The sequence below is a fragment of the Aythya marila genome, assembly GCF_965140915.1.
Source record: "Aythya marila genome assembly, chromosome: 1".
Taxonomy (NCBI): Eukaryota; Metazoa; Chordata; class Aves; order Anseriformes; family Anatidae; genus Aythya; species Aythya marila.
The window spans coordinates 133,763,646-133,787,868 of record NC_139042.1 but is presented as its reverse complement, the minus strand read 5'-3'; the positions used below and the strand labels follow the sequence as shown (position 1 = coordinate 133,787,868).

The 24,223-nt window shown below is 41.8% G+C and overlaps 1 protein-coding gene across 4 annotated transcripts in view; it reads right to left on the bottom strand.

Moving 5' to 3' along the window:
- Nucleotides 1-24,223, bottom strand: part of PARVB (parvin beta) — an 85,216-nt gene that overhangs the window by 49,480 nt on the left and 11,513 nt on the right. For 2 of the 4 annotated variants that reach the window (XM_082770410.1, XM_082770409.1), the window contains exons 2-3: nt 7,037-7,126; nt 4,275-4,345 (exon numbers count right to left, since the gene is read on the bottom strand). In XM_082770410.1, the coding sequence (XP_082626536.1) occupies nt 4,275-4,345; nt 7,037-7,126 (161 nt within the window). Of the gene's footprint in view, nt 1-4,274; nt 4,346-7,036; nt 7,127-18,657; nt 18,709-19,894; nt 19,954-24,223 lie in introns of those variants that run through there. The other 2 variants (XM_082770411.1, XM_082770412.1) reach the window with 2 other exon arrangements.

Here is a 24,223-nt window from a genome sequence, read left to right as displayed (position 1 = left end):
CTTTAAGGGCCAAAGGTTGTTGCAGCATCAGTTGATCTTACCAAGTCTCTGATCTTACCAAGTCACCTTGCAACTCTTAACTTGCTGTCTTTGGTCAAGGTAAGGCATTTACTAACAGAATCCAATTTTTGCAAGCTCCAATTGTATACTTTTGGATTCAAATGGTAAAAGCATATTGTATCTATCAAAATACATGAGAAAAGCCTAGGGAATCTGCCACTTATGTTGGTGGCATAATTGTCAGATCAGAAATGTATGAGTATATTTCTAAGATTCTGATTCAATTCCTACAGCCTATTAAGTACAACTATGTTTCGGATCTTCTACCTCAGTCACATCTGAGCCAGAAGGGGATAAAAAAGATTCCTTCTACCTTTGCATCCCATACACAAAGAAAAATCCATGAACAACAAGGAAAGCACACACAGATCAGCCTCCTAAGTTTTGAACACATTTAAAAAGAGAGCTAGAAGAGCCCACCAACACTCTTTAGAATTAGCAACATGGATCAGCTAAGGTATTATAGGTATTAATGGAAACTGAACTGTAAACAGATTTGCAATAACATAATAGCAAACTAGACTTGATTCTAAGTATCACAGACATTGTTTCTTCTTGTTTGCTCCAGATACATCACAGGATACACTTCAGGATCCAGTCACAAAACAGCCCAAATGCAAAACTCAAACTCTTTCATTTAGTTGTTCTCTTGTCACTTAGCAAATATTGGATGATATGTAAAAGAAGCTCACGTATTTCAGACACTAGAAACAGAGTATTTTGTGAGTAAATTATTTATACTATACATATAAATAACAACACATCTTTTCCTGATCTGAATTTTCAGCTTTGGGTCTGTCTAGCCATGTCCCAAACTGCATTTGCATGCAGAGCAAACAAGGCCATGCAGGGAACTTATCTAAACAAATATGAACATATCACTTCATAGTGACAAATTGTGGTGAACTATTTTTAGAACACTGTCAATGATGATAACAAACAACACTTTAAGGTGTAATTTTAGTTCCTAGTGATTTTAATATGAGCAATAGGATTTAAAGAGTGTATTTTTGCATCCCCAACAAAGCAGCCTTCAGTGAGGGGATTTACTCTATATTTGCTTTAAGAAGAACGAGTTTTGTTTTTTTTTTTTTTTCCTTTTGGATTCTTCATCACCACGGTGTTACACAGTTTGAATCCCAGCAGCTCTGTCAAAATCGCTTCCAAATGCTCACAAAAGCTTACACCAAACAATTCACTATGCTTATAATTCCTATGACACCAGGCTAGTAGAAATTCAAACAACATTTTGCAGAGACAAAGAGGTATTAAATCAGTGTCAGCAACAGATATCTCTGCTTCCTTTCTGCACTGAGTTCTATCTACCCCAACTGCATGTGATTGACAGGGGAACAGAAACACTCAAAATCAGTGATGGCAAACCATTGGCATGTCTTACTCTGGTGTTGAAAGAGATTTGGGCTGGCACCGATGAAACTATGTTATACTGCCAAATTTGAAGAGGCATCAGGCTCTGTTGCTGCTATTGATACATATTTCCCTCTTTGAGGGAAAAAGAGAGAACTACTTTGAAATGCAACAACCTCAATCTATTCAATTCCCTGCTCCTTGCGAGGCCATGGAGATCTTTGATTTCAAGCTCTGTGGGGCAGACAGTCTCTTCTCCTGGCTGCTGCTGTATAGTATTAACATGGCTAATTCTCATCCAGCACTGGGGCTGCCAGAAAATTTCATTAACCACTGAGGAACACAAAATTAGGAATAAATTGTTCATTTGCTTGTATTACCCTCATTCTGTGGCATAAAACAGGTTTTGCCAACATGATTCAAACCTCTCCTTGCCTTACAGATTCACAACAACATAGTGTGAAATGTTTTTCTAACTACATCCTTGTAAAAACTCAACTGCAGAGAGGTATGCAAACGTTCAGCAATTACCTAAATTACATAATTTTTCAAGTAGGCACTCTGCAGGACACATCTCTCTCCTTGGAGGATGATCCCAAGGAAACATTGTGAAGTTACATGCTGTTCCCTGCACCAGCTGCTGCAGTTTAATTGGTAATAAGGTACCCTCACTTCATGCAAGTGCAAACTGGCGTACTGAACCAGAGCCTGGTCCTGCAATGCACTTCAGGCACTCAGACACAATCCCTAGTCCTGCTCTAAGTTTGATTTTCATTCCTTCTGAAGGTTTTCAGCCTTTCAAAAAGAAAAACATAACCTTGTTAGACTGTGACATCCAAGAAAGACTCACCACCTTATATTAAATTCAAAAGCAAAATTTCCAATTTAAAAGCAATTATAATTTCAGTATCAAGTCTCCTGTATCACAGAGTACATTTGGTTTCTTCACTGCAGAAAATATGGTTCAACTGAATTATTCATGGTAATATTACCGCTCCACTAGCAAAGAAACCACAGTGTACTTTGAAAGAGTGGTGCAAGACCACTGTACATTTTGAAAGAATTAATGGATCTAGGTATTAACAAAGAAAGAATGTGCAAAAAAATTAAAAACACACTGTATTCCAGGTAAATTAGAATAACAAAGAAATTTGAACACAGCTCCTTGCTAAACCCTATTTGATGTGGTTTTGTAATCCTAAACATGTTATTGCACTGTTAATAACAGATCATTGGGCTTGTTTTAAAGATCTAGCAGGTGAACAGTTTGCTGAGGCATTCTGCGAAGCATATGCTTGTAGACAGAGGACATGACAGTATCCTAAAAGGAATGTGCCACAGCTCACTCCCCTGTCTGGAGTGGGTAAACACTAGCCAGATTTTTCTGACCCACCTAGCCACAGTTGAACTGCTGTTTCTAAAACATACATATATATATATATAATTTTAATTATTAAAAAAAATAAAGAGGAAGTGTACCGGGAATTATGACATAAGCACAAACCCTTTTGGGGAAGAGATCATATCTGTTCGGAATTGCCAGCACTTCTGTTTCTGCCCAAGCTTTCACTATGCTAATTTCAACAACCTGCCAGATAGAAAAGGTTCTCCAAAATAGCAATCCTTCAAGACCAAACCCTCCATCATAGCTTGCGGAAACTACAAGCACTGCCAGGAGGGAAGAAGCCACACCTCATGTCAGCACAGCTGGGGGCACATTATCACCAGCACCTTGGGCAAGTGTCTCCAACAACAATACCGACTCAGGATGCTCTGGTCCCTGCCCAAGACTACAAGTAAACTAGGGACTTTCTACCTCCCTGCCACATAAACACAGACACAGCAATAACCAGGGAAAAAGAATCATGAGAGGCAGAACCACACAAAACAAAACAAAGTCACTTTGCAGTGCTGTTGCTCAGAATGTAGAGTAGATATAATTCTCTGTTCCAAGAAGCCACTGAAAAAAACGTAACCGAAGTTCTAGAAGACAGTAGGCTCTTTTTCACAAATCTTGAGTTATCCATTGTTAAAGTAAGAACAGTAGGAATTGCACAAAAGATAATCAGAACAAATTCATGTTTAATAATTTTTGAGAAACTAAATTATCAAGTTGTGAGTTAGCAAGTTCTCATGAAATTCAAAATCATTGTTTTGCTCAATGCCTTATTCATACACAATGGGCAGAAAGTAGACATTAGCTAAGGTGTCCATCAGTTCACTCAGCTGTTTGTCTCCATCCATGCTCTGGAGATCAGTATGCTATTCAGGATGAAAACTGAAAAATTCTAACGGCTTTAATTAATAATATATAGGACCAACCTTCTTTACCCTTTTTCTACTTTTTTTTTTTTAAAAAAAAGAAAACAACAGAGTATAAAGGAAGAAGAATCTCATTTCCAACCTTCCTATAACATCATAGGTCTCCTTAGTCTACCCTACCATGTGCTTGCTCATTTTACATGTAGTCCTACTCTTTCCTTCCCAGAAAACTCTCTAAATCTTTCCAAGGCTCCTTTCATGTCTTTGTAGAGAGGAAGAACCTACATTTATGTGCAATGACTACAGTAGATCAAAGCTAAGTATTGATCCTCCCTTTAATAATCACAAGGATGTAAGTGGATAGCGGAGCTCTATTTCATGGGTGCTCTGACATTCAGGGTTTCTTGTTTCTCTCATTGTTGCTTTTAGCCCTACCAACAGCATCCTTGTTTGTCTCCTCAGTTTTCACAGATGTACTTCAGTTACAAGTTGTTCCTCCTCATTGTATTCATGGTAACCAGCTTGTAAATGGCTCTGGCTCAGTGGTTAAAGATCTGAAAAAAGACCAAGTACTGATATCCTACCTTGATCAGTTCTTTGAACTTGGGGTCTTCTTTGGAGTTAGGATCAATCATAGTGCGCTCCTCATTCTCCTCTGTCCAAGTGAAATGGGAAACGAGTTAGATCAAATATACATTGCTGAAATACTGCAACAATTACTATTCATGAAGTGACCTGTCAGCTGATTAAGAAATGACAGTGCCCAGTCATCACCCTGGCAAGAGAATATCCAATGATCAAGTATTAGGGTTTTTTTTTAACAGTCAAACAAAGATAATACGACTTCCTAAAAATAAATTGTTTCCACTGACCTCCTCCAAATCAGATCCTGCTCTGTGTATGCAGAATACATCAGAAAAATCACCATTCTCTATACTGCAGGGCATACTAATACTAACAAACCAAAAAGGGCAGCCAATTACTTTCCTCTTTCTCCTCAATTTGTATGTAGTTTGTATTTGAAAATATAAGGATATTTTCCAAACTACTCTACCTTGAAAAGTAAAGCAAGCTTATGGCACTGCACTTAGTGCAGCTGCTGAGACCCAGACTGACAGTCTGTGCTTCCCTAAAACTTGACACGTAGCAAGGGTCACACACATGTGGCCCTGGGTGCAGGAACTGCTTAATCTCTGGGTAACCCAGAAAATGAAAATTACCCCAATTTACATCAGTTCTGCTTATGTGTGCCGGAAGGACATAAAATATATCTCTCAGGTATACAGTCTTCTATTTCTTCTGTTACTGTGGGATGGCAAGATGTGGAAAATGCTCTCCAATGGCCAACCATTCAACTACAAGAGGTAGGAATGTAAAGATTAACTTTTAGAATGGATGATTTCATACTAAAAAATAGGTAGAAAAATCAACTTTAAATCTGTAAAGCTAACAACCAAACAGCTTTTGGCAGCTTTTTTTATCTTCCCAATAGCATGTGTGAATATATGCATCACATTCAATGTTTATATGCTCTTGTAGTTATGTAGTTATGTATATCAGTATTTAAGAAACAGTTGGAACAAGTGTTGTATTTTAAATTCTGTTGCTTGCTTTCAAGTAGTAGACCTCTCTCCCTGCACCCTTCATTTTAGCTCCTTTAGTAGTTAAGTGACAGCTGTTATCAAGGTTGGATTTGTTCAAGTGGAGAGCAAACCTTGGCTACTACACAACAGGAACACAAGAACAGGTGGTAGTGTCAAAACCGAATGAGGAGATCCACATGCCTTCAGCTAAAATAATAATTTATAGACCCTGTAGATTTATCTTTTGATGAGTCTAGAGAGGCAATTTGAAATCCTATATTCCATTTGATTTCCCAATTCCTTCCAACACGATGACAAGGGAGGGTCTTGGGTATGACCACAGATTGGGCCATTGCTACTTTGCATAGAGGAAATCTTCAAAATCTGACAATGACCAATATACCATGACTTGCTAATACAGTGCTAGATCTCACTGCTCTCAGGTGGGAAACATGACCCTCGCAAATCACAAGGCAAACTATACTATCCTACTGGGTTACCTTAGGCTTTTCCCAGACGTTTGGGTTTGGTATTTTGCAGGGCCTTTAATATTAATAAAAATAAGACCCTTTTATCTGAACACTCTTGACAAATTTCCACAAATCTAGGAAGACACATGATTTCTTCAGCTGTTTTGTTTTTTGTTCTTTTTTTTTCCTCCCTTGTTCCTTTATTTCCTCATTACCCCCTGGGATGAGTCAGGCACTCTAGCTATAAGGAAGTGACACCCAGTACACATCCAAAAAGCTGCAAACTGAAATCCTGAACAAGACCCGTAAGGGTATACAATTCATCATGAAGTTTTGCTTAAGGATCACCAGTGGTCATGGCTTTGCATGACAGGTCTTCAAAACTGATTTTATTATTTGCCACCATGACAGCTTGCTTCAGCTTGCTTCAATTAATTCTGTAGGTTAAGGAAGTTATGTCCAGGAAAGAAAAAAAATATTTTTTTTTCCAACAAGCTTTAAACACTTACTGCTATTACATTATGTTGCTGCTCTTTAATGGACTTGGCAGGGAGGGGAACTGGAACTTGAATACCTGCCTTCTTTCTATAAAGCATTCCTCGTTTTACATATTCCCATATTATTGTTTTCAACAAAATAAATGTTGATTTGTTCATTATCAGGTCCCACTGTGCTGCAACATCACTTGCAAAGTGCCAGCAGTAACCAAAGTCAGAACCTGGCATCCAGCTGTTAACAAAAGTGTAGCACACACATTGAGTTGAGGCAGTTTAATGGTTCTATAGGAACCACAACACACACTTCTGCTACAGACTTTCTGTCAGTTGATCCTTCAGTTTTGCATCTATATGTGGAAAGATACTACTTCCTTACCAAAGAAGGATGTCGAAATAAAGGACAAATAGAGACTGAAATGCAACTAGACAATGGATTAACGACACTGAAGCAACTCTTAAATAGACAAACTCAGCAGTATTTTCCATCTAATTCTTTGCAAATCCCAATTTTCTATGTTTTCAGGATGGCCATAGAAAAATTCAAGTCCTCTGCCAATTCCTTGAGCAAGACTATTTTCTTCTACGCTTACTTAAGTGTAGCTGCATAGGTGGCATTGCTCTTTAAATTCCATTTTAGCATCTCTATTTCCTAGTCTATGTCTATATACAATGATTCTCAATTCTCTCAATTTCAACTTAGCCATCTATATTCAACAAATAAGAAGTGGATATGGAGTCACAGTGGCAGCCTTCATTAATAATAACATAGTTGAGTTCTGTAGCATGAATACTATACCTAAGAAAGTATCTTCTGGATGCATGTCCACAGTGCTTGGATTCATTGGTGCATTGATTGCATTTTTACCCTCTTCTTGCAGGTCACTCACTGAGGAGAAGGAAAAAACAGAAAGAAAGATTGTAATAAACGCAAAGTTTCTGTATATGTAGGGGTAGAAGACATAGTAAGAACAAACATCTGGTAGATCCATTTCAAAATGTGCCCAAAGTTTATGGAACGAAGAACTGCAGCTAGAGTAGAAAATAAATTCAACAGAACATCCTTCTATAGCTAATAAAACTGAGCCACCAGACTACCAGCTGAAAATATTTTGCAAGAAACTCGATCCTATTGTAAAAGCAGTGTCAGAGTGCTTGTTTCTCTAGAATGGAGGCACGTAAGCTTTGTCTGCAGAATGGCCCAGATCTACAGCAGACAGCAAACTGTAAAACCAAACTCACTTTCTGATACCACCACCATCACTCATTACCACCTTTTACAACTGCAGAACACCAAGAACTATTTGCCACTGGCCTCGTTAAAAGCCTCAGAGAATCCCAGGCAGACCTACCAAATGATGAAAACGTATTTAATTTTAGCATTGCAACTGGCTGAAGATAGATATTGCATGGTCTGGTGAACACAAATTTGGAATCTTTCAAGCTCCCAAATGTACCACTCAGTAACAGTTGGGCAAGTCAGCAGAGTATGCTGCATCAATGAAATGGATATTAAAATACTTCCCTACATGTTGCTACATGGGAGAAACTGAATTTGAGTAAAAATTAAATAAATAAAAATTGTTTAGTATTATAGAGCTCAACAGTAAGAAAATCAGTAACAGTACTATAACATTTCTACACTCTCCACGGTCTGGTCTATCTCCCCCTAAACTCGGATAGCAACTACTTATTATAAGGCAACCTATTAAAATACATGCATCTGAAGCAGGAGATAAAAGGAGACTGCAGTAACCCCATCTATTCAGTCACAGGTCTGCGTTAGCACGGACTAAAATCACATGCAGAAGCACTGTTGTATTTCAGTCTCCTTTGGGAGAGGGGTCCAAGTCCCATATTCTTTCATGGGTAAAGCAAGGATTTCCAGACACATAATTATAAGATCTACAAGGGAAGCTTCTGTGGGGAGGGGGGGGAGGGAAGCAAAGGATGGCAATTAACTAATACTCACAGTGTGCTAATAAGCACTTTTGTCAAGAATAGTCAGCATTCCCCTTTCCTGTTTGAAAATCAAATCACAGACTAATCATACGCATGCATTCTGCAAAGGTTACAAAATCCTGCATAAGTACTCACTTTTTTCCAGCTCAATATTAGTGGAAAAGATAGCAATCCTACTGTCCCAGAAGAGGCCAGGAACAACAGCATACTGCAGTCCCCACTCCTCCTCTCACAGATACTTGAAATGAAGGCACTTAAGACGAGTTAGTACATCTCTTAACTCCATTTTGAAGATATTAGCTAGTTCTGTTTCACAGCATGATACTGAGCATGACTAAAATCCTCAATTACGAAAAGCTGTTCCTATGCTCTGCAAGCTGCAAACACCAGTCTTGCATTTTGAGACCTTACAGCTTGCGAACTGTGCTGAAGAGGCCAGTCAGAGCTGAGGTGGCACAAAGCATGGGGGCAGGGGGCCTGCCAGCCACCAGCACAGCTGCTTTCTGTATTGTACTCCTTTTGAAAAGGGAAAGGAGCAGAACAGGGTCTGCAGGCTGAGATTTAGCCTCCTGAATAAACATCATTATTAGCAAAGCTGTAATTGTACCTTTTCTGCATTCGTTCGTATTTTTGGAACGTTCTCCAACCAAAGGTCAGGGAGCTAAGAGACATCACACATCAGACCAAACAGCTTTCACAGTATGCCTCACCCTGCCCTGCTTGCACTTGCCAAGTTAGAGCTTCTTCCCTCAAGCAGCTCCTGCACTGTGATGCCAACAGGAATACAGCCACAAGGAGGCATAAGGAAAGTTGTGTGGGAAACAGACATTAAAGGGGAAGATTTTTGAAGTACTCTTAGGTCTATAAATGCCGAAGTTCCACTTAAATTATAATTCCTTATAGATGTAACTTCCTTTTCATTATTAAAGCACTTCTGTCATTCTGGGAATGCCTAGTGTTTGGTAAGGTCAGAGCATTGGTGTACCTAATGTTTTGCAAATGCAGAAGAGAGCTGCTGAGCTCCTCAGGGCAGTGAATGCACGGTATTGTCTTCAGTGCATGCTACATAAATAAAATACTGCATACATTTCAAGCCAGACTAATTTTAAATGCAGTTAAACTGTTTTTATTCCCAAATGTTCATTTAAGATGATACATTTTCCCCCCTTTTTTTTTAATATCAAAATGATCTCCACACTCTTCCTAACACAAATACCTTGTTTCTGAGCAATTTACTAAACCAAAAGAAAACATCAAGACGGATGTGTGCCCTAAGCCCCCTCCCTCCAGTCACTCACGACATGAAGAGCCACGTAAAACCCTTATACTTGCCTTCAGATCCAGCAAGACTTGTCTAGAACAAGAGCAGAGCATCCTGCCCTACTGCTAACAGCAAAGCAAAGCCGCTTTGGTAGAAAGCCTTCCAGTGCTTGCTGCCCAGAAAGCCCTAGCCACAGAGAGCCCATACACCATGTCCTAAGCTTATGAAGAGGTTCTTGCTGGAAACATGATCTGTAATACCTCCTTTTTTGCGATGTTTACACAGGAGCCCTGCCATTTCAGCCCCCCAGCACCTGGAGGTCCATCACACACATCTGCAGATGAATTGCGTGGGCAGTCTGCGTGCTGAAGGGGCAACAGCAACTGGATGAGGGGCTGACACCTCGATGCTGCCAGCCCCAGCTTAATTCAGGCAGGGTGACACTGACATGGGAGGAGACACTCAGATGGCCTCCCAGCTGTCAGGCTGGGGCAGGAGCCACAGAGGAGGGAGCAAGCAGAGCGCTGCTGCCAGCCAGGATCCTTCCTATCCCCGTCACTTCTGCAGATGACCACGTGCTTGGCTTGGCCTGCTGCTGCCTGCCTCAGGGCAAGTACAGAGACAAGTCCTTTCAAGACGGCATTTTGTGAGGATAGTGAAAGCCCCCTTCATCCTCTGACCAAAGCATGGCCAGGTTCCCCACCCTGACAGCCTGCCCCAAGGACACGTTGGTTCACACAGCAACAGTCAGCATGCAGAAAAGCAGTCATGCTCAGGAGTATAAATCTGCCCAGGTATTCTCAGTACCTGTCAAACTCCAGAACCTTTCCATAATGCATTTGAAGAAATGCTAAGGACCTTTTCCCTGCTCGCTGCCCCCAGTACTCACTTATCTCTGTCGAACAGACAAAGAAACAAGAGCAGTAAAAGGAAAGTGCCCCACATCATTAGGAGAAAAAACAGAGAATCCAAATATAAGCAAATGGAAACTGATAAACAAACAAACAAACAAACAAACAAACAAAAACTTAGCCAGGATGGAGCAAGAGGTACATTTCTGAAAAGAACCTGAATGATGCTTTAATGCAACACATCAAAGAATGTGTTTCAGCCCATGCTTCACAAACCCAAATGATGTACTCCAAATGATTAGACTGATGCCAATACACCTAGTTTGGCAAACACCAACTTCTCCTACTTCGTAACAGCCACAGTGATTTTAGCTGTAAGGCTTACACTGGACGCTTACAGGGAAGGATCCATCTATGCAAAACGGCATTTTACTGCGAGATCAGAGCTCGGCTTGCATACCAGGTTTCAGCCACGTTAAGTCCCCCATGACACATTGCTGCGCCTTGCCTGCTCTCCACCTGCCTGTTTGCAGGAATTCTTCTTTTCCTCTGCCCTTTTCTGCAAGAAACATTTTCTCCTGTTGTTCTGGAGCAATTCTTTGTATGCTCTCTAAATGAGATCTGAGTAAAACATCTTTCTACAATGCCCCATAATTCTATTTCATAGGTCAGTCAGGGAAGCTGCAGCAGGGGAAGACAGCAGAGGTAGTTTGAGTACAGACTGGGACAGCAATCACTTAGTCCAGACCGGTTCCAGTCGATGCGGATCTGTTGCTCCAGGCTGGTTTGATCACTCCACCAGCAGATGTCTCAGTGCCAGCACATTTCCTGCGAGCAGCCCCAGCAACCCGGGAGAGCTCTCCTGCCTGCAGATGGACCTCAACCCACCATGACCCACCACAAGGCCCTGCTGAATGGTCACAGCTTTAACACTTTAACACTTGCAGACAGTCTAATGACTCTGCCATGAACCTGCACAGGGTGGGCCAGGTGTAACCACGGCCTTGGAAAGACCTCTGGCAGAAATAACAGGGACTTCTCCCAGACGTCTGTTACAGCCTGCCTCATTTCTGGCTTGGGATCCCCTCTCTGAGCTGATCCTCACTTAGGAGGCAGCGCCAGTCCTCTGAACCACCTCAGGACCGTGGCAGCCAGCACTAGCAACATCCAAGTGCAAGGTGGGATGGGCAACTGGCCAAGGTATTCAGCAACAGCCTTGATCTTCTCCCTAAACCAGAAATTTAAATTCACACCTAAAAGGTCACTTCTTGACCAGTCCCCTGGAAAGCAGCAACGGTTCCTGGAAGCTCTCCAATGTTTTAACAGGCTCCTGGCAGTATTGGCAATCAACATGGTTTAGTCACAGTGGCAGTTATTGTGGCCTTTCCAAAAAATTAATAAATATAATGAGCAGATCGTATACACACATGCTACACAGTATAACATCTTTAAACCAGGTAGGCTGCCTCGGTGCATGGAGTACAGGCAAACTGCAGCAATTAGCTGCAGAAAGCTGGAAGCACCACCAAGGCTGTTGAGTATTTCTCACAAGTAGGGAAATAAATGATCTTTAAAGTCAGCAGGAGCACTGTGACAAGAAGAAAAGTCCCTGCTTTCTCCTTTTTATAAGAAAGAGCAAGCCATTGTCAACTTATTGGATCCTTTCTACCTTCACTCTTAATAATATTAGTATGATTTAAAAAAAAAAAAAAAAAGTACATAGCGCAGCTCACCTCTTAAATCTTTACTGTTCACTGCTTTGTTACTAAAAAGTTGACCACAAGCTTCTGCCTCTTACAAAACCAAATGCTACTTAATTTTAGCTCTAGTTATTTCTGACTGCAGGGCTGAATCTCACCCCACAGAAAGCAGCAGCTGCTGTAGTGCTCATCATGGGACTGTGGATATGGTGCTTTCCTTTGTTATACATGGAGTGGTAATTCGTGTCGAGAAAATGGTTGATATTAATAAAGAAGAGGGAGATTTGGGAATGTGGCCATGGGGGTTGGAAAACCCCGTGATTGAAATAACATTAGACTCTTAACGACGAGGCCATCAGGAATATAAAAGAGTTTAGAGGGAACAAAGAAGGGTGATTCAGGAGACTCCATGCAGTCTCAGGGTTTCTTGTTCTCCAGATGCTTTCTTGTTCTCCAGCCGTTAAGGTATGGATGTTTCTGGGTGTTTGCTGTTGTTGTTATATGCAAGGTTGTTTGACCAATGAAAAGCTGTTATGAAAAGAACTGCTGTGGAGAGAAGGGTATAAGAGGGGAGCCTGCCCTCAAGATAAAAAAGAAAAAAAAAAAAAGAAAAAGGCAGCAGGATGAAGTTACATCAATAAAGAAGCAGGAAAAAGAAGTGAGGAGGAACAGGCTGGCAGAATGGAGACCAGGACGGGAACAGGCACTTTGATTGCCTTATGAACATAAGTTCGGACAAACTCAGCAAACTGCTCAGAGAAGCTCGTACAGAAAGTCGCTGGAAACAGGCACACTGGAGCTGGAGATGTGGGAATATAAATGTTGTTTTTGCAGAGTTACATTGTTTAGAAGGAAGGAATGTGGTACTGAGATATGCTTACAGTGATAAGAAAGCTTAAGCAGGTGACCTTGTAAAATGCAGACAAACAGACTCCTTAGGACAATTAGGTGAAAATCACGGTGTTAAGTCAAGTCAGGTAAGTGAAGAAACATTACCACTTCAAACAGTAAAAATGTCAAAAGAAATTTGAAATTTAACAGGCCGGCAACTGAAGGCCATGCATTGTTTGTGAAGCATCAGATAGATTGTGAACCTGGATTACCCACTCAACTCGGTGGGGACACAGGGGAGGGTCCCGTCATCAAAAAGTATATAAACTGTGTTTTGGAACTAGTAGATGCGCTCTCTCCTGCTTGTGGGGCGCCCGCCATTGCAATCGCGAATAAATTACTACTTCACCTGAGCCTAAATTATTGGCTACGGAGTGTTTCTCACAGAGAGAAGCTCGAGCTGAAAGAAGTGGACCCGTGCACACAACTGCCTCTCGCTGGTAAGCAGTTGCGCGTTATGGGGAATCATACGTCCTTAGGAACAAAGACTGTCCTGGTAACCTTACAGCTTATTCTCCTTATTAACAATTGGACAGTTTATGAGCCTGAAATATGGGACCAAACTGAGGTCAAGGTGTGGGACTCTGCAACTAAAAACAACAAGGTTGCAGTGGGATTGCTCAGCACCTGGCGAGCAATCTCCGAGGCCTTAAAGAGCCATGTGGAGCCACAATCACAAACGTGTGGTTTTCCAGATAGTGAGGGATCTGCGGGCTCCTTTACTGATCCGACTGCTATGCCATCAGTCCCTCTGCTGCTACAGCCATCGAAGGCCTTTGCTGTTACGCCCCCTGTTGACCTGGACGTGCCTTTTGACCCAGGCCTCTTGGCCTTCACAAGGAGATGGATATGGTTTTCTTTGATCTGGGAAGAACAGCATACATAAGGCCTGAAGACCGAGTTGCTTGACAACTTAAAGCGAGACATATTGTTCAAAAGGAATGGAAAATGGAGACTTGTTTGTACAAGAAAAGGAATGGAAAATGGAGAAACTTAAAGAATTGTTTGTTACCTTTTCTGATTGTACATATGTTTAGGTGTACTCGAGTTAGTAAGTTATGGAACTTAAAGGATTGTTTGTTACCTTTCCTGATTGTACGTATATATAGGTGTACTCGGGTTTAATATGTAAAAGCGATGTTCTATATGTTTAGAATGTTTGATGTTCGTGTGTGCGTGTTGGTGGAGCGTAGACTCCCTGCATACCGAGCGCTGTTTACTTGCCTTTTATACTTTTTATGAATATTTCTTTTATAAATATTACTAAATTCAGATTGAGTTGAGACTTCATTTATGCCATAATCAAGAAAAGGAATGGAAAATGGAGACTGTTAAGTCATGGATCTTAAAGGATTGTTTGTTACCTTTCCTGATTAGTATGTATATGCAAGTATGTATAGGCATACTTGCGTTCTGTATATTTGGAATGTTTGATGTTCGCGTGTGCATGTTGGTGGAGCGTAGACTCCCCGCACACCCAGCACTGTTTACTTGCCTTTTATACCTTTTATAGGTTTTATACCTTTTATAAGTATAAATATTACTAAATTCAGATTGAGTTGAGACTTCACTTATAACAATGTCAAACTCCATTTCTACCCAACTCAGGTCAGTGGCATGACCCCCATCTGTATGCACTTCAGGTGAGAGGTAGACACCAGACAATTCCTCCTGAGGAAGCTGACCAGCCTTACACAAAAGATCAAACATCTCCTGGAGCTACCACTTCCCATGGGAGGTCTGAGACAAGAGGGCAATGGTGCCCTGTGGGGCAAGGGCCTGCTCCTCCCCTTGCTCATCACATACCAACACATGCAGCCACAAGCACAAAATTCTACCTGACACCTGAATGCCCTTCTTAAAAAGAAGTCTTCAAAACTGTAAGCTTTCTAGGAATGCTTAAAAAAAAAAAGTTTTGCAAAAACTGGCATTTTCCAATAAAAACGGTTGTACTGGCACACGTCAAACCAGACCCAAACATGGTGTGCGCTGACACACTTTAGACCGTCTCTTTTCTAGGGGCAAACCGCACACGCAATTCACCAGTCTGCTGCTGCATTACTAATTGCTTAACATTTACAAAAGGCTCTGAGATCTTTTGGTGGAGAATGCAGGAGAAAGACAAAGCCTCCATTAATTACAATAGAGAATTAACAATCCCTGTGCAGATCAAAGGCAAATATTTGATCTCATTCACATAATGGCACTGTATCAAGGGACTGCACTCAAACCAGAAAAGTAATAAAGGAAATTATTGATATGCCTCAGCAAGCAAAGAAAGCACTCACAATGGCCAGGATCTGTCACTTGAAGAAATTTACAGCTAAAGACAGTTTTCAGAAAAGAGCTGTAGTAATCTTTTTGTTTTAGTTGCAAAGAGCAAGCCACACTTGCTTATATGGACATGTTAAACTTACAAAGATGAGTGGCCTATTTTGTGACTGACAGAACAAAGATCACCCCTGTATTTTTGTCAGTGGAAAAATACATATCTACGGTGGCAGCAGCACATGTAACATTTGAGCTAGCCAGAAACTTTTATGAAAAAATGAGCCTTTGTGTTGATTTGGAGGATGAAATATTGTTTTCAGTTTTTTACCATCAAAATCCTTACCTATGAGTGCTGCTGTTTTTAATTGTGGTGAAAAAAGAAAATCTGCATTTTTGATGGGTGACACCTGTGCTGAGTCAAATAACATTAACACTGCTGCAGCTGTCCTGGGTAAGCCCTTCACGTGTATGAGCTCTCCTCAAAAGAAAAAGGGTGTGCTAAAGCAGAAGGGGGAGAGAAGAAATAGCCTGGGAGAAAAGAGACCAAAGCAGACCACAGCAACTATGAGGAGCTTTCAACATCACCAGTGCTGGCAACTAAACACCAAACCAAACAAAATAAGAAACTGTTATTACTAAGTAGAAAGATTTTTAGCCCTAATTGCACAGCACACTTCAACACAGCAGGAAAGCAGAATCCTACAATAAGCAAGCTGCTGCCTGCTGAACCAACGCTGCTTCAGTTCACTGCCCTACCTGGCTGAATGGAAGCTCCTGCCCTTCCGTGGGCAACAGAACAGAAAAAGCAGAGCTGGCCACCACTGCTACTGCTGCTGAGGTATCTGAGAAGGGCCCCCTGACCCACTATTAATCTGGCTCTGATAACAATTTACAAAGCTAGAGCCAGACCACAGCTTCATGGGCAAAAATCAGCAGGGCTATGAGCCAAGGTGAGCCCATTGCATCGGTACAGTGCTGAGGTTTTCAAAGCAGTCAAATCGATCCTCCCAAGCTTCACAGCTGCCACAGGACAAGGCCAGAGCTCATCTCATCTATTTCAGTCCCCTTCTGCTCAGCTCATGCAACAGGTCTAACACCCACACAGTAAGAACTTAACCAGGAATCCTCAGAAATCAGTTCTGCAAGGCAGAAAAGCAAGACACAGACTTTGACAGAAGCATATAGAAAGCTGTAGAGCTAAACCTAATAAGTCAAGATTCACTATTTTGCGGTAAGCCCCTGCTTCCTTTTTCCTTAATTACTGCCCTGAGCCATAGCTATGCAACTGTTTTCTTTGGTAGGCATCCATGCTGTCATCCAACGGGCACTCCAGACTTCCCCTCCATCCCTAGCTGCCACTCACCCCTTCCTCTTTGTTTACGGAAGCCATGCCATGACACAGTGTGGAGGCACAGCATGGCTGAAAACCAACCAGCTAAGACAGAAAAAAATAGTAATTTAATTTTCACTGTACAGATGCGCAAACACTAGTGGCTGAGAAAAAAAAAATGTTGCAGAAGTAAGACTGTAGAAAGGAATGGTGTTTAAAAGTGTTTACAGAGTTACAGCTCCAGAGGTCAGGTTTTCAAGAATGAAAAAAGCCACCCAGTAGCACACTGAACAGATATGCCGACCTGGTCAGCTCTGCTTCACCCTCCCTGCATTGGCCGTACAGCAGCATCCCAGAGCTCTGAAAATAGCACAAGGTTTTAATACCTTTCTTTTTGCCAGATAGTAGTATATTTTCAAGGACAGGAATGTATTTTCAATTACATTTATGTATTTTCAAGTATATTTTCAAGCAGGTCACAGCAAACAGTTCTGACATTTTGTCTTCCCTGCCCAAAATGAAACAATGCTCCCCTTCATGCAGTTGAGCAAGGAAAGGACAACAAACTGAATTTTTATTTGTAGTATCTTTCAGTATTCTCAGGATGCATATTGACTGCTACAATTCAATATTGTGATCACATGTGCACTTCTGAAGTCTGGAACTAACATTTGGGTAGGAGCAGATCTCCTTAAGTTAAATATCATCTATCCACTCATTACATGAGATTTCCTTCCTGTTTCCTGCCTCTTGCACTAGTTTTTGCACAGTCTTGCTAACAAATGAAAATATCTTTCCAGTAAAGAGATGGTGGTCTCAAGCCCTCAAGTCTGTATTTTATTTCTAAAGCAACTGCATGGCTCTCTTAAGCACTAACAGAATATAAACCAAAACTAGACAGCTTCTACACTCCAGGACATAAACTGGATGTACCTTTGACATTTGTGTTGTGCTGAGATTGTAAAAAGATTGCTTTGATGCCCAGCGTTCTTTGACATGGCTGCGTCCTCAAATATCATAGGTAGTAACTGTACCCTAAAAGTGGCTAGGGAAAGCTACACTCCCTTTGCACACAAATTCTACTTGAAAATGTAGGAAATGCACTTCCTCAGTCCCCCTAGTTAAAATTCCATCACAACATACAAGTGGTCATTTCTTCCCAAGAAGCAATGTTGGAGGATTTTGTTCTCCCACACACGTTGCACGAGTGCCTAGACAACTTCCACCTGAAAGAAAGATGCAAAATCAAATCTGTCAGATGAGAATACAAGTAACAAAGTCTGACGAGAAGAGGAAAGAACCAAAGGGGACTTCTGGCTTTAATATGCCCCCACTGGAAAACCTGCAAGGCATTTTAAATTTCCTGCTATCAATTCTCCATGAAATAGTGTATTCCACTATTCAGCACTTAGTACTTCAAGGCTTCTGTGTACTCCTATAGCCAAATATAACAGGCACAAGTAGGCAGGAAAACACACATTCAATCTAGAACTTGGTCTGAGATCCCTACCTAAGCAGACTGATTTCAATGAGCACCAAGCATCAAAAATCTTCCTTAACCTAAAGCAACTCGAAGAAAACAGAATCAACTCATTACGTAAGGTATCCAAGTCTGATGGGTCCAGCCAAAGCCAATTGACAAGAGAAAGGCAGCAGCAGAGCTGAAAGCATTACTCTGGCATAAAGATGCCTAGTCCACTCATTCAGTTCTTGATTTCTCTAGCATAACAAAATCAGGGAGAAAACAGCACTGAAGTTTACCACCACCCACAGTCTTTTCTCTGATCCCCCATACATATCAAACCGTCCAAACTTTATGAAGCAAACACTTGGTATCAAATAAGTCACCACTACTGCACATGGTAATATGTTTTACACCTGAGCTCATTTCCATCCCTCCACTGCCTTCTTTCCACCTTCTCCTCACAATTTGAGGCTTCATTTGCAGGTACCTGAATGAAACCAATTCAGTCAACTAATGACCTGAGCAGTTTTACATGCTTCAGCTTACTGCTTTCCCCACATCCATCACCCTACTTTCCAAAGGCACCAAAAGACTGACAACCACCAAAAGCAGTTCACTGTACAAACACAACATTTGCTGTCACCTTTTCTTCTGAGCATGTCACAAGCAGTAAAGAGGAACAGACTCACTTCTGAAGGCAGTGATGGCAGATGAACACGAGAAGCAACAGAAAGGCAGTCTTCTCCAGCTGATGGTACAGAGCTCAACAAGCAGCCTTCTCGCAAACAGAAAGGAGGATACATCTGTGACTTGCAACTCAAAAAAAAGTACTTTTTTTTTGCTTGTGCAACATGATTCTACAGGAAGAGTAAGCTGAGATAAATGCAAACCACAAAAAGCGCATGTGCCTAATTAATGGAGTTGCCCAAACATCACCCAGAAAGATAAGGAAAACATTTAAAAAAAAACTCATATATTTGCAACACAAATATTTAGGATGTTCTAGTGAATATTAGATTTCAGTTCAAGAGAACACACAGGAACGACAGAGAGATATGCAATACTTGAGACTTGAAACTTTATCCTAAAAAAACAATACAAACTTTTCAGAGTATTTATATACTAAGGTTACTCTTGCCCACGTCTACCTTTTGTTTCCTATCTACATCCAGGGTACCAAAGATGTGTACTGAAAATGAACTGAAATATCTCACTAAACAAGCAGACTCTGCAGAATACAAATAAGTTTTCTCAATGGTTTCCAGACCAGCCATATGTGGAAAATTATTTTACACATTGCTTACAGCACCAAGGGAGCCTGCCAGGACAAGTGCTTCAGTGAAAAGAGCTACAAACCTCACAGTAAAATAAAGTTTGCATCTCAGAGCCGAGACAGATAAAAGCCAGTCCATGAGGGAAAAGCACAGTGAAAATAATGTCTCCCATGGAAGTAGTCAGATGCTTAACTCTGCCTGGGTTAAGTAAGAAATACTTAAAGAAATACACTATCACGTTCTAACTAAGATGCTGAAGACCACACAGAAAGAGAAGCCCAGGCCTCTGACTGCTATTCCAGTCCAGTCTCCCAAACACAGCCCATAAGGAATAACAAAACGAAATCGTGAAACAACAGCCAGCCCAAGAATCACATCAAAACAAGTCCAAGGCACAAGATAATGTCACATTTTGCCTAGTATCAAAGGACCTATAGCTATATTATCTGTTTATTTAAACAGCACGCAAACATTTCACACAGTCTGCAGTTCTAGCTTTCTGTGGTATCATTTAAAGACTGCACAGCCAGTATCAGGTCCTATGACCTAGAAAACATGGTCTGCCAGTGGGGCCAAACATCTTAGAAACCTTCAAGTTCATCTACTTGTCAGTCCTAAAGAGAATTATAACAACACAGCCTCTCTGACTCACCTTTCACATAAAGAAGCAGCCACAGCAGCAGTCCAGTAGAACCCATGCTTTCCTTCCCACTAAAAGGGCAGACAGTGAAAAAAGAAAAAAAAATGTAGTCTTACTAGTATGCTAGTGCAAAAAATCAACAGTCCATGATGAGAAAACAGTTCCTTGCACATCCTTGTATTCACACACTCAGAAATCACTATGCCACAGGCTCTTCACTGTCATGCTGTTCAAGAAATGTACTTACTCCAGCCTTAGAAGGATCTAATTTCCCAGAGAGCCACGTAAGTTCATAGGGAAAAAATCAGGGTGGAAGGGACCTCAGGAGGTCTTAGTCGGACCCTACTCCTCAAAACAGAGTCAGCTCTGAGATCAAACTCAGCTGCTCAGAGCTTTATCATGTAACATCTTAAAACCTCCAAGAACAGAGACTGAACAAACTCTGAGCATCCTGTCCCATTGCTTCATAGCCCCCATCAAGACAAAGTTTCTCCCTTTATCCAGTCTGAACCTCACTTGCAGTAGTTTATTCCTGTTGTCTCTTTCCTCCACTATGAACAGCTGGCTTCATCTTCCCAGTGATCTCCTCAGAGGTACTAGCAGACTGCTTACAGAAGATCTCCCCAAATCCCTTCCTCTCCCAGGTTGAACAAGCCCAGCTCCCTCAGCCTCTCCTCACAGGAGGAGTGCTCCAGCCACCATCCATCCTGGCAGCTCGCTGATGAATGTATTCCAATTTAGTCGTGTCTTCCCGGCACTGAGGAGCCCAAAACTGGCAGTACATGTATGTCAACTTTTGCAGACAACACCAAGTTGGGGGGTAGTGTCGATCTGCCAGAGGGTAGGAAGGCTGTGCAGAGGGACCTGGACAGGTTGGATTGATGGACAGAGGCCAATGTTCAACACGGCCAAGTGCCAGGTCCTGCACTTTCGTCACAACAACCCCATCAGCGCGCTACAGGCTTGGGGCAGAGTGACTCGAAAGCTGTGCAAAGGAAAAGGATCTGGGGGTGTTGGTCGATGCTCGGCTGAAAATGAGCTGGCAGTGTGCTCAGGTGGCCAAGAAGGGCAACAGCATCCTGCCTTGTATCAGGAATCATGTAGCCAGCAGGACCACAAATGTGATCGTCTCCCTGTGCTGTGCTCTGGTGAGGCTGCACCTCGAGTACTGTGTTCAGCTTTGGGCCCCTCACTATAAGAAGGACATCAAGGCCCTGGAGTGTGTCCAGAGAAGGACTACAAAGCTGGTGAAGGTCCTGGAACACAACTCCTATGAGGATCAGCTGAGGGAACTGGTGTTGTTTAGTCTGGAGAAGAGGAGGTTCAGGGGAGACCTTATTGCTCTCTACAACTACCTGAAATGAAGGTGTGGGGAGCTGGGGGTAGGCCTCTTCTCACAGGTAACTAGTGGAATTATTAGTGAACTAGAGGGAATGGCCTCAAGTTGTGCCAGGGGAGGTTTAGGTTGGAAATTAGGAGACATTTCTTTTCAGAAAGAGTAGTCAGGCATTGGAACAGGTTGCCTAGGGAGGTGGTGGAGTCACCATCCCTGGGGTTGTTTAAGGAAAGGTTGGATCTGGTGCTTAGGGACATGGTTTAGTGGGTGACATTGGTAGTAGGTGGATGGTTGGACCAGATGATCTTGGAGGTCTTTTCCAACCTTAGTGATTCTGTGATTCTGTGAACTGGAATCTAATGAGTGCTGCGTACAGGGAGGTAACCACCCTGCTCAAACTACTGGCTGTGCTTCTGTTTAATAGGAATCTTTGTTGCAATGGCACACTGATGGCCTGTGGTCATCTTGCTGCCCACCAAGACCCCCACAGCCTGTCAGCAGAGCTGCTCCCCAGACAGACACCTTTATGCCCATTCTCTTGCACAGCAATCGGTTGTTCTACTTTTACTCTTCCAATATAATAGATATTAAATCTTTCCCACTCCCAGTACCACCCCATCTCACTAGCTATGCTGTGACACAGCAAATTGGTCAGCCTCCCTGGGACAGCGATGCTCATCTCCTGTGCATTCAGCATAAAACTGGAATTCCTCAGCTCAGACAGTTTCAAAGGAGTTGCACTTTCATTCTCAGACAATCCTCTTACCAACCACTGGATCAACTTCACCTTTGCTGAGTAAATAATGGAGATGAGCGAGGATGCTTCTGCCAGGATTCTGGCATGTGACACCATTAATGGGAAGAAAAGTCTCTCACTAAAAATTACAGTTACGAAAAAGAAATACATGCTCATTCCCCCTTGGTTAAAGAGCAGATGGATTAAGGCTCTTTGCCAGGTCCTGAACTGTATCAGCAAATGTTGGTGCCTGTGAGCTCTCTAGTAATGTGTAAATGTCAGGAATTAAGGAAACAGAAATATACAGTTGGAAAGAGAGTATAAAACAAACACCTTATATGTCAGAATCATGGCTTGGTCAAACATCGCTCCCTAGCCTTCTTACCACTCATAATACTAATGTCAGCAGAGAACAGCCACCACAGGTAATTTTTTTATATTAAACAATACTAAGCTGAATGATACCTAGGATCCAAGGTGATGATTTAAACTTTGGCCCCTCGCTACATTAATACAACTGCATCTGCAGTACTGCAGTAAAAATGGGCATTTTCAAGACAGTGGTCTAATCTCAGCACAATCTTGTAAATGGTCAAGAGGGAACCTATTAATCTGAATCTGTGTGAGCAGTAAGAGGAAAACCTCACAAGTACCTAGTTATCCCAGACACTTCATGGAAACAAATATACATACCTTTCTCCTTCAAAGTATACTCAAGGCCAGTCTCCACTTTCATATGCCAAAAAACAGTATCAGTTTGTAAAACAGACAATGTCAGACCTGCTATAGAGGAAGCAGCCTGGTTTTCTCCCAGGTGTAGTCACCTGTTCTGAACACGACATCCTGCACCCAATTAACATACAATTTCCTAATGATGGGTCTCCATTATACGTGCCTGTTTGGTCACCTAATTAGAGTGAAAATACCTGATACACCAAATTCAGTACAGATCCAAGACATATCTACAGTGTTAGCATTCTTGTGTCCTGACTGATTTTCCAGTGGAACCAATTCACTGCAACAATACTGGGAGCAATACACAGGGAGTAAGGCCAACCATAGCTATGAGGAACAAATTTTCAACCCTGTACCTGAAAGAAGAACATTAAGCAGCACAAGCAAACCTGGATGCCCTGGTACTTTCTCCTATTCTACCATTTCTGATCAATACATTGCCAACCTTGCGAAGCCTCGCTGTCCACGTGCTGGACTAGGCAAGCCTGAGACCACATAACACCACTCTATTTTAAAAGTGACAGGAGTCTGCATCTGTTTAATAACACACATGCATACATCTGCCAAACAGACCTAGTGGAAAGACACTTTCTGAGGATTACACATTTTTCTATTTAACGACAGTGAAAAAGACACCATGCTCCATGTAGCCATCAGAATCACTCTCCTCATCCAGCTCTCACTGACTGTGTATGCAACCACCTCAGCTAAAAAAAAAAAAAAAAGTAGCAGGGCTACACGGCAGCTATAATAGAAAATATACTATTTCTTTATATATATATATATAGCATAATCATATATTCTATGATTATGATTCAGCTACTCAGAGAAAGAAGGACTAAAGAAGGAACTGGAATTCCAGGAGCCAGAACAGTTTGCTTATTTTACAATCAAAATGCAAGCTATATTTGATCACCAGACACATCTCAGGGATTATAAAGAAGCCTTTTAACTTGGAGAAACAATCACTGAGAGGCAAACCTGAATTCCCAAACATCCTGTTGATTGCCACTGGCAATGCCACATACAGAATGACGTTCTGCGCCGCTGAGTCTAAAGGCTCCGGAGAGAAGTCCACAGCTGGTGTATGGAAACAAATTGCATGTCCAGCATTTATAATTAGAAGCTTCTTTGTGGGTGTATGTTCCCCCACAAGGAAGTGACAGTGATTTAAGAGCCCAGAGCTCCAGGCCAGCACACTCTGCCAGGTGTGCATGTTCTCTCCACATCTGGTTTTCAGAGCAAGACTTATATGGATTCAAACTACAAAACCCTAAAACCACATATATTAGCCACAATACTTCTCCAGTTAAACTATATCTATCTATATATATACATGCACCTAAAACAGAAATTATGAATTTTGGCTTGCAGCGTTCTACTTGGCCAATGAAAGAGTCCAAATCAGGAAGCTGACACCTGAGTAGGCTGAATACACCCCAGAGCTATCACTTGGCCACTGACCTGCAAGTTCTGCAATACAGAGGTTCCTGTTCCCACTTCCCCTCCACTCTCAGCCTGCTCCCAAAGATAA